Genomic DNA, 12,133 nt, shown 5'->3' on the forward strand with positions numbered 1-12,133 from the left:
GCACCTGTAATTGTTCCACCTTTCGGCAGGTAATCGGTCATTATTTCGACTTTCTCATCTTAAAACACTGTGAGCAAGACCTTTCCTTCTTGGGGGGTGGGAACCATGATGTTGCCATTCCGTGGACTGCTTTTTACTTTCATCCTGAGTGATTAGATGAGAGAAAAAGTCTTCCTCATCTTTTTGGCACAGGGCTAACAACTCTTGCGATTTCTGTTCTCGATCGGCCTTCTGGAAACCAGTCAATAATTGGGGAATCCATATTGCACTCAAATTCCGTAAATGGAGATGGTCATGAAGGACTGTTTCAACAGAGCCCACACTAATTTTCACCTCTGGGGACAATTCACGCACAGATCCGGCAATCTTCCGTGATTAACAAATCCACTTTTCTGATTGTGCTGTCATCAATGGCTGAATGGGGACAACCTGGAATGGGTTCAGATTCTACCGATGTCCGACCACACCTAAACTGTCTATGCCAGTGTTTCACAATGCCGTAGGATGGGGCTTCATCCTTATATACAGCAGTCATCTCCTCGTGGATTTCTTTAGATTTCCCCTTCGAGAACAGATACTGGATTACAGCTCTGGCTTCAACTTTGTTCATGATGCTACTTCGTGACACGTTCAGCTTTGTAAGAGAAAAACAAATTAAGACACGGTTAAAATTTTACACCTTTAGTACAGAGATACGTATGATGCTACACACAAAATATCATGACTCTGCAATATGTGGAAGTAGGTGAGGGCGATTCTTTATTGAACCACCCTTGTAAGGGGATATAAACTTAAGTTTAAAAATAGATGGCTGTAGTATAGATGTGTGAAAACTTGCTTTCTGCCAATGAGTAATTTATGTATGAAAAAAAAAAAAAAAACTACTATCCAGTTGTGTAAGTGGGTAGGGTGTTTTTTTTAAATTTATAATGCTGTATAAGCTTGCATTCTTTCATCATTTCCCACTACTAGTACTAAATCCAATTGTTAAACATGTTTATCCCCTTTAAATCCTCTGCAGATGCCTTCTTTCGCAGCATGTTTTATGGAAAGGTTGAAAAACCAGTAGATTACAGACAGCAGTGCTTCTGCTTGTCTCACATCATTGGATACTCATAACACCAACTCTGCATATTTATGACAGAACAGAGAATCTAACTTTGTTTCAATCTCATCAGCATAATATATTTTTAATTGCAAAGAGTTTCTCCATCTTTTTAACATGATTAGTAAACTACATTAAAACTGAATTTTAAAATATTCTGTGACTTTCTTTTTGTTAACAAATTGACAGGTGTGTGGATAGTCTAGATTGCAAATTATAAACTTGGGATAATAGGCTTGCTTTTCTGTTACAGGCAACAATTCCATTTTAAATATACAGTGCAAAGCTATGAACATGTCTTTCAGTAAGATTCCCAAGAAATACAACATAAAATTTCAGAAGACATGTGCATGTATTGTGAAATCTGAAAAGGTAACATGTTTCATGTTACTTTTTTTGGCAGTGTGAAATGTAATGTAATGAGACATTTTCAAACATAAGCAGGACATGTAAGTGCATAGAAAGAAATACATGTAGCATTCATTCTGCATTAGTAGAGAAGTAAGAAGACAGAGCATCTACTGTCTGCCATTACCTGAACTGAGCATGGGATCATATGTGCTAAATGTTTATTTGCATCTTTTACTGGAGAGAGCATTGAAACAACAATTTGAGAAATTACTGAAACTAATGAAGTTTGCAGAATTACCAAGTTACAACACAACTCCCTAAACTCATCAAAGGGTGTAATATCAGAATAGGACTTGCTTGATGGTGCAAGAATTAAATGATCCAATAGTTTTTTTTTTTTTTTATTAATACTTAGTACCATTGCCTTCTGTCTTCTCATTGGCTGAGGAAAGATGCTTGTTTGACATTAAGATGTGAATTTCTGTAGATTTAATTTTCAGGAAACACATATGAGGGAAGAGTAGAAAGGAAAGGTTTGGATCACTAGATGCTGACTGCTTGCTACATGTGTTTGATCTGGTTTGGAAGATTACAGATGCCAATTCAGAAGTCCATAAAAGTAGCTATAAGAAAGTCATGCAGGAGAAACTGAACATCTGTAAGACAGTGTTGAAAGACTTTATAAGAGATGGATCATTAATTGTCCTGACTGCAGTCTTTTGAATGGAACCAAACAGTTTTGGGGACACCACTCCAGATGTGGGTAAAATATTTCATGGATTTGAGTTTATACAGAGTGAATAGTTGTGTAGAAGAAAAGTAATGCAGAGAGAAAAAAAAAAAAAACCCGACTTTTTTCATGTAGAGGAAGAAATATCTATGATGTGTTTTATACCGAGAGAGATAATAGGACTGGGTTTTAGGACTGATATTTACTAAGTTATCTTTACCCCATTGCAGAATTACTGTTATATATATATATTTTTTTTTTTTTTATGTAAACCCCATGCATGAGCGGTATTAAACTTATAGTACTTAGTACTGTGCTTGGGTTGAAGGTTGAGAAGATACTTGAATTTCTGTACAGGTAGTTCCTGACTTCACGAGTCAATTTGTTCCTAGTGAAAACTCGAAAAGCGAGAATTTAATTCCTGTACACATAATGTTAAAAACAGGGGTTACATCCTCAAAAATAAATTTTGACCATAGTAATGTTAAAGAATGTTTATTCTTCAACACTCATCATTGGCTTGGTTCTCATAGTTTGTATGTTGGCAGAATAAGGAGTTGTCGTCTTCTTCGGAAATGCTTCAATAGTCGTTTGTTTTCAAGACAGCATGCATAAGCAATTTTGAAATCTGTAGCAACTTTTCTAGTGCACTCGAAATTTGAATCTCACGCCTGGAAAATCTCAATTGCTTTATCTGTATTGAAAAGCTTCATCAAGCCCCTTGAGAGTGAAAGAACAAACAGGAGTTTCAGCTGTTAAATCCTTCTTCCTCAGCCTCTTCACATTTTGCTATTTCAAGGTCTTCATTTATGAGCTTGAAGCAAATCAGTGATGTGAGTTGTAAAAACCTCAAGCTGCAGTTGGTTAGCAATATTAACAACTGCTTCTGTTTCATTTTGTATGATCTCTGCTGGGTCTTGAAATCCTTCAAAATTATCAATAAACTCTCCTCAGTTCTCTGTAATTTTGTCCAGGTTCGTTTTATTATTTTGATGGAATCTAAATATGGAATTCTTTAAGAGTTGGACACACAGTAGTATTGTACAGCTAAATGTGTGGTTTGAAATGCCGTATTTATGAATGTTTAGCAGCAATTAATGTTCATATTTTCAGTTTTGTTGATACTTGATACTTTAAAAAAAGAACTCGTAAAGCAGGAACTGCCTGCAGATTGTAATTTTCAGGAAATATGTGAAGGGAGATTGTTGAAGGAATAAATGAGGAAGAAGAAAAGTTGGTTCTATGAGTTTGAAGTTGGACATTAAAAGGATACTGACTGGTTGCAGCTTGTTTTTGGAAGAGAGAGCAGGAGAACAGTGCCCAAGGAAGTATCTATAGAAAAGGCATGCAGCAGAAACAGAATGTTTATGAAACAGAGAATGGAGAGACTTTGTTAGAGTTGGAACATTAATTAACTTAATTTCCTCTTTTGAATGGAATCTAGAAGTGTGAGAAGTTTGGGAGGGGCATCAGTGGGAACAATATTTCATGGTAGGGCAGATTTGATTTGTACAGTGTGAACAACTTTTTGGAAGGAAAGTAATGCTGGGAGTGAAAAAGTCAGGGTAATCTCTAATAGAGATATGTGATCTTGTCTAGAAATCTGAGTGCCATCGAAGATAAGCACAGGAGCAAAAGAATCCTTTTCTGCAAGATATAAAACAGGACTGAGTTTTAGAAGGATTGAAATCAAATAAGTTATCTTTGCTCTACTAGAGAATTACCTGGAGATCAGCATTTAAGGAATTAGTAATGGATAGGGGTTTTAGTCAATGGATGGTCATTAATGTGGAAGAAAGAAGTGAACCTTGGGGAATACCTACATTAATGAAGTTAAAGACAGAGCCATCTGCCATCACCCTGAGAAAAAACTCAATACCCAATTACAAAAAATAGTTGGCAAACCATAAGATGGAAGCTTATTTAGAAGATCTGTACGCCAAACATGATCAAAACCCTTTGAAGTGTTAAGATCAAATGCTTGAGTGTTTCACCAAACTTTTCCATTGAATTTGTCCACAGAAGGGTAACATAAGCCGGAATATCACCAGTGGATCGATACTGACTGAATCCATACTGGTGATCGTTGATCAGATGAAAGGTTGGTAGGTAATACTTTAGAAAGAGTAGAAGCAAGTGCAGTGGGACAATAATTGGATGGAAGGGATTTGTCACCCTTTTTAGAACTGGCTGGGTATGAGCAAATTTCCAAGCAGAAGGGAAAACACCTTCCTTTGAAAAAAAGGTGACACAGAACAGGAGTAAGCTCAGGAACATAGGTTTGGAGAACAAGTGGAGAAATAATATCATTAGGACTTGGCACTTTCTTGACATCAAAACTGTACAAAATTCTTCTGTTATCTTTTTGATGGAAGACAACAGGAGGCACTGGGAATGGTAGGAGCTGGTGTACTAAGATCATCAATACACATGAGTTAGAAGAAAAGTAGGATGCTAGAAGGTTAGCTCTATCTTTAGCCGAAGTGGCAATAGAACCATCTGGTTTTGACAGCGATGGGCAAAAGTTGCAGCCAGTAGCTTTGGCAAGAGACTAGAATGCTCGACTACCAATTGGACAAGAAGCAAGTTTTCTACTCTTAGCATGTTTAGACTGTTCAATAACTGCTTTACAATTGTTGCAAGATTTTGTGTAGGCAGAAAATGAACCTGGAGATTTGGATACAAGTCAATTGCAATATGCAACATTCTTGAACAGCCTTAGCACATTTATTGGAAAACCAAGGTTGAAATTTTAAGATGGAGTGTAGAATAAAGAATTTTATTTCTACATGAATAATTTCACTGATACAATCTGAGCAAACATGTATATCAGAAGATTTGAAACAGTAATCCGACCAGTGGAAGGAGGGAGAAATCTCGCAGATCATCCCATTTTGCATTCGTGTAATGCCAAACAACATGAAGTTGAGAATTCCCACAAGGGAACGGCTTCATATGAAGTGCCTATAGGATCACTCACTTTGACTGTGTATTTAGAATGGTTGTTTGTGAGAAAAAGATGAAGCGTGTTAGGATTGTCTGGTACTCTGCAAAAATTAAGTAAATGAACAATCTGTGCAAGGTGATTAGTAATTGCTAAAATCTCAGCATCTGGACCAGCTGGATCCATGTGACTAGAAGACAGCTGGAGTTGTGAACATTAAAATCACCAAGGAAAATTGGACTGGGAAACAGATGAATGGTAGAAAAGAGGATATTACTAAGTCTCTGGCAGGGAATACCAGAGTAGACATATGCACAAGTACCACCTTTGAAGCGAAAGGAATCATACAGCAAATAATTAGGACAACTAAGATGAGTAGTGGTTGAATTAACCAATAGTTGGGATTTTGTCAGAAAAAGTACATGGGGTTTTGCAGACTAAGTGGAAATGGACATCACTGAGACCACGTATATTTGTGAAATGAAAGAGTTTGGGAGTTTCATGATATTCAGTAATAAGAAAAGGTGGGAGCACTTAAAAGACTGCAGTGAGTATTTAGAGAGAAAACTGGACATCCAATTGCAATAAACAGTTGGAAATCCATAAGATAGGAGCTTGTTTACAAGACTTTTATGCTAAACACAATAAAAAGTCTTAGAAATTCAAGAGCAGCTGTTTGAGTTTCACCAAATTTGTCCAAAGATGAGTAATGCTAAGCCAGTATATCACCAGTGGCTCAACACTGACTGAATTCATATTGGGGATCATTGATAAGTTGGAAGGTTTCAAAGTAGTTTTAAGAGTTGGCGGTTGATTGTATTTCTCCATTACTTTGTAAAAAGTAGAGGTTGGGGCAATAATTGGGAGGGGAGGATTTGTCAACCTTTTTATGAACCAATTTCCATGCAGAAGAAAAAACAAGTATCATAAGACAACAAAGAACAGCAGCAAGCTCAGACTTTCAGAATAGGTGGAGAAATACCAATTATTCTTTAAATACTATCAGGATATGGAGCTTTCTTGGAATCAAGGTGGTTCGAAATTCTATTAACATTGTTCTGTTGGAAGACCATGAGTAGGTGTATTGGGTATTTGTGAGAAAAAGATGAAGGTATGGTTGTAGGTGGTTTACCAAGATCATTGAAACAAGAATTAGAAGAAAAATGAAATGCTAGTAAATAGACTTCTGTTGAAAGCAATCCTAAACAGGTCAAGCAAGCTGAAAGTTCTAACCATGTTATCCTCACTCATGCAGAAAGTGTGTTCCTGTTTATTTGAAATTTCCAACATTTGAAAATTTGTCATTTCTCATCAGTCCAACATACCTCACATCCATGTATGGAAATCTTACTCCTAGATATGTAAGTTTATTATAGCAACAATTTTTAAATCTTCTATTTTGGAACTTGATTACCAGGAAGAAGATGCCATTCTTTTGTTCAGTGAGGAAGTACTTTATTGCTACAAGTTGCATGTAGTGCATCATTTTCAAATTTTTGTGGGAAAATTTCCAATACTTCTTGTTGTTAAAGGTAAAGAAATAGATGTTTTGCATAAGACCCTACCAGACACTATTATGAAAGGAGAAACACTTCATGTACTTGGTCTGTGCAGTGACAGGTGCAAAAGGAAGCATGAAATATAACAAACTGTCAAAAGTCATTCTTGACATTTTAATAATTCCTAATGGCAGTGCTGAATGTCCATGAATATTGAATCAGTTAAAAGGGGGGGAATTGAGATCTTTTCTTTCTGATGAAGCTCTTGTGCCATTTCCAAAGCGCAGAGTCAAAGTTTTTGACTAAGCATTTCTGAAGAGGTACAAAGTTAGCAATACTAGCTTTTTTTGGAGCATTCAATAACCAGTTGTAGTCAAGCAAGTTAATGCTTGAAAACTTACTTGTACTAGTAAAAACAGTCTGTTTTGGCCCAAATTTCCTCTTTTGCTCCTGGTTACAACTACCAAATCATCAGGAACAGTGGATATTGCATCCATTTTTTCTGCAACAGAAGTATTTTGAATTATGAGGAGCATTGTACAGAGCATTTGTTATCTTATTTTTGCATTAATTGATATTTGCTTATCTTAGCATTAGTTGAGGCATATGATGCAAGAAAGCAAGCTTATAGAGCATCAGCCAAAAAAAAAAAAACCCCTTCCTGTTTCACCCATCTGGTCACAACAAATGTTTGTCTAATTCAGCCTTAAACTTATTTAAGCTATCAACTTCCACAACAACAGATGGAAGTCTGTTCCAGCAATCAACTACCCACTGGCTAACATCCGAACATCTATTCTACAACTCTTTCCTCAATTTGAATCTATGCCTCCTTAAGTTTTTAATCTCAGCAAGTGGAAGTATCCCATCAGCATTGAGCCTGCTCAAACCATTCAAGACCTTGTACACTTCACTCAGATCACTTCGCAGGTGCCTAGTCTCGAAGCCTCTCCTGGTAAGAGAACCCCTTTGTTTCTCTCACCAATCTTGGTGCTCTTCTTGGTACTCACTCAAGCAACTCTACGTTCTTCCTAAAATGAGGGCTCCAGACCTGTACACAGTACTCAAGGTGTGGCCTGACCACTGCCTTATATAAAGGTATAATCACCTCTTTGTCTCTGCTAGCAAAATTCCTATATATCATTGACAAAACTCCACGACCTGCTCTGGCAGCCCATCTGCACTGTTCAGAGAACTTCATATCTGACTGCACAATTACCCCAAGGTCTTTTTCATTCTCCACCTCCCTGAGTGTAGTACCACACAGTTCGTACATTTCTCTTGGGTTACTGCTACCCATATGCAGTACTTTGCATTTGTCAATATTAAACTTCAGTTGCCACTTCTCAGCCCATCTACCTAACATTTCTAGATCCTGTTGCAGTAGCATACTGTCTTTACTAATAAATAAGTCATTAACAACCCTGCCAACCTTTGTATCATCTGCAAACTTGGACATTAAACCTGATATACCTTCATTGATATCATTAATAAATATACAAAACAACAATGGGCCCAGCACCGAACCCTGGGGGACTCCACTAATAACATTAGTCCATGTAGAGCAGTATCCATTTATTTATTACCACTCTCTGCTGTCTCCCACTCAACCATCCCAGCAACTTGCCCTTCATGCCATACCGCTCCAATTTGTGCAACAGTATCAAAAGTTTTCCTGAAATCCAAGTATATAATATCAAAATTTTTTTTCATCCTGTTCCTTTGTGACCACATCGTAGTATCCAATCAGATTGGTGAGACAAGACGTTCCCTTAACAAACCCATGCTGTGGCCGAACTATTACTGCAGTCTTGTCTAGGTGATCTTGCACCACTTCCTTAACCAGTGACTACATTATTTTCCCCAGAACAGAAGTTAAACTAACAGGTCTGTAATTATTTGTCACCCTTTGAACCCCCTTTGTGAATTGGGGATACATTTGTACATCTCCAGTCCATGGGGACCTTCCCCTAATCAAAATATTCTCTACCTGGCGGGAAATACTACCGAGGATTACTCTTATCTTATTAGTAAAATGATAGTTAGATATAGTATGTTCTAAGCTTACAAATTAGAAAATTGCTTCAGAAAAGAAAAAAATAAATTATTTGTACTCATATTTTTCATATGGAATAATTTCAACCTTCACAAGTTGTCTCAATATCCTAGCGTTATACCAAGACATTCACTGTGAAGTTGGAATGAGTTTTATATCAGTGGTGGCTTAAGTGAACCCGGCTACCTTCTTGCCATTCTAAAAATAAGAATCATTGCTCCATTACCAAATGTGTCTATATAATACATTATATGCCATGTGAGATTATCATTCTGAAAATAATCTGGCCTGTGGTTGTTGCCTTTGAGAGTTTTCACTTTAAAAACAAGTAAGATGCATGATTTTAAAGTTTTGTAGCAATATGTGGAGCTTATTTCAGTTTTTTTTTTTTTTTTCCAGCCCATCTAACTCACTCCTGATGATGGGAAAATATAAAAGAAGAAAAATCATGACTATGTGCATTTAAACAAGAGAATGCATTAGGGTGTATATTAGTTCATGTAGAAATTGATCAACACAATAAAAAAGTAATCTATTTTGGACGTGGTAGAATGCTTGTTAGTTATTTAAAAATCTCTTAAATCTTGTATACAACTGTAAGCTTTTTATTTAAATTTGTGGAATCATTATACAGTGTTCACGGCATTTTCCTTGATTCTACAGGTAATGAAGTGGTTATATCACTATCAGTAACACAAGGAACATTTATCAGCTTTTTCACAATTTGGCTGAGTCACTAGCTCTTGGGCATTGTGGCTTCTGTTGGGTAAAAGAGAAGTAGTTGAATCTATAGAATTGTTTCCCCAAAATTTTGATACTAAACGAATCCTTAATAGCATTTTAGTATAATAATGTTTTAAACATTGGCAGTCGATGTCATCCACTTGTAATCAGAAATGGCTGAATAATTAGCTCTAATAAATATATGAAAGCATGAAATATTTCATATAAAAGACAGTTAAACAGGTGTTCTATAGAATGGAGGAAGCAACATTAGGTCATGCATGTAGTAGTGTTCAGTTCTTGGACCATTTGGATGGCTGCTTCCTGTATCCACATGTTAGGGATTGTACTAGGAAGATCAATCTTGTCGACTTGGTCTTTACTAAAGATTCCTATGCTATGAGAGGTCTTCAAGAAGAAACTGTCAGTGAATGGGATGTTTTAGTATAGGATCTATCCATGTGGTGGACTATGATTCCATAGCCATCGTTTTGAGTTCAATTCAAAAGGAGCAGCTAAAACTCCTGAGGGGGTGTGTATCCAAAACAATTCTGGATGCAGAAACATCTAGAATTATTTTGCTAGAAGAAATAGAAAGGTATTTCTTCCACTCAACAGATTTGTGGATCACCACATCTTGAATACTGGTAATACAGGTCAGGAAGAGACTCCAGTTCTGCAAGCCACAAAAGTCTGGAAAGGATCAAACTCATGATCCTTTCCAGAAGATCAAATTGAAGGGTTTAAGGAATTAGAATGCACATAGATAAGGTTGGGATATATTTTCTCTTCCTAGAATGACACATGAACTGGGTGTAAAATTTAATATCAGCTATTTGAACAAGCCATTCCCTAGACTTGTAGCTTCACTTTCTTGCCATCATTTTAGTACTGACACTAACAAAAAAATGGTAAGTATATGTTATTGTTGTTATTTTGGTTTTTAGGAGCATTAGCAACTAAGGCAATATTGCTCCAGGGATATACGGTGGTCATGGGCTAGAACCCCGGTCCAATCAAGAAGCGTGTGCTACGCACTGCTGCTCCTGGCTATGGAGGCACCGGTAAGTATAAATTAGTGGTGTAGATATAATAGGAAAACTGGTCAGAAGACAAGTTGAGAAATCCATGAGGGAAGAGAATTAGAGTTACATATGTGTATCTGTTTATTTGGTTTTTAGGAGTATTAGCAACTAAGGCCATATTGCTCCGGGGATATGCGGTGGTCATTCCCTGGCCTTTCCGTATTTGGTGGTCACGGGCTCGAACCTGGGTCTAATCAAGAAGCGTGTGCTACGCACTCCTGCCCACCTGGCTACGGAGGCGCCACATATGTGTATAAAAATAGCTCTCAAGATAGATACCATCAGCATTAAAGCTTAAATGGCAAACAAATGAATTTTACTTAAAAACAAATTAATATGATATCAGAATAGCAAGGTAGGTACCACAGCCACAAAGAAGATAAATACAGGCAATGTGCAGCTAGGCATATCTGTGCATATGGCCCAGATGAAGGTCCAAAAAAAAATTTAAATAGAGTGATTTAATATCTTAGAAAGAGCAGTAGAAACTCATGAAAAAGAAAACAGTTTTGGCTAAAGATCTAAATAGTAAATGATAGTCACATCTATAGAGATATTTTGGAGAAAGGTAAATGTAACAGTAATGATAAAAAGCTACTAAAATTTTATGCAAATCGTGCATCTTTAATTTTGTTTGTATTTCATCCTAAAAACTGCTACCAATTTATATGAAGGAAGCATAATAGAAACAAGAAAACCACAAAAGACTTGTCATAAAAAAGTATCTTAAACAACTAGTTGAAGATTTTAGGGAATTTTAGTGGAAGGTGCAAAGTATGTGGAAGTCTGTAAAGACAAGAAATTCAGACTACCACAGTGGGCCCAAGAAGTTAGAGGCAATTAAAGAAAAAATAAAACAGTTTTGTTTAATAAATTCTTATTATTTCAGCAATACAAGATGGAGATTTAATACGTGTCAAAGAGGGCAAAGAAAAATCTTTAGAATTTTATCAGAACACATTAAAAGGATATTTTAGAAATATGGGGTCAACGAATTGATGAGTTGCTGATGATCATTGAATATCTGGAAAATTTTGGATACTATCTATAATTAAGACATAAAGGTCATGGAAAATATCAAGTATAGAAAGGTAATAAGCATAAATGAAATACTATAAGGAAAAGTTCCAGAAAATGAGTATGGCATTAATTGTGCCAATACAATATAGTTCAGTGTGAGAAGGCAAGATGAAAGGTTTCAGTGACTTGGAAATATTGCATGGTAGTTGGTGCGAGATATGCCATTAGTATCTCAAGTGTATTCAGATTGTTCCAATACAAAATAAAATCCAGCCAATGGCAATCCTGTTGTTAAAACAGCCCATTGATGTAGGAGGCTCACAAGATGTGTGTGGAGTATCAGAAGGCTATAGTCAATAAAATAGTGCTAACCAAAGAGGCATTTCAATATGTTTAATTTAATGTACCTGTCACAGATGGGGTATTGCATTCAACAACTTAGCTGGGTTCCACTCCCATCAGCAAAAAAAAAGCGTGTGTGTACCCTGTACACATGAAAGGCATTTTCACATAGAACAGCTGGAAAGTTATGAACGATGTAATGTTTTATACTCATGCCCACTACTTACTCTACCAAATCAATGCTTGGAAGAGGTTAGTGAAATCGAAGCCAACAGCCT

The 12,133-nt window shown here is 36.5% G+C and overlaps 1 protein-coding gene across 1 annotated transcript in view; it reads left to right on the forward strand.

Annotated features, from left to right (window-relative positions):
* Positions 1–9,227, forward strand: part of LOC150079257 (dnaJ homolog subfamily C member 11) — a 247,344-nt gene extending 238,117 nt beyond the window's left edge. Inside the window, exon 17 of the mRNA XM_090384090.1 lies at positions 9,085–9,227. Coding sequence (XP_090240216.1) covers positions 9,085–9,104 — 20 coding nt within the window. The 3' untranslated portion in view covers positions 9,105–9,227. The remainder of the gene's footprint in view (positions 1–9,084) is intronic.
* The last annotated feature ends 2,906 nt before the right edge of the window (positions 9,228–12,133 follow it).

The sequence above is a fragment of the Mastigoproctus giganteus genome, chromosome 10 (genome assembly GCF_048544385.1).
Source record: "Mastigoproctus giganteus isolate SK-2022 chromosome 10, ASM4854438v1, whole genome shotgun sequence".
Lineage (NCBI taxonomy): Eukaryota > Metazoa > Arthropoda > Arachnida > Uropygi > Thelyphonidae > Mastigoproctus > Mastigoproctus giganteus.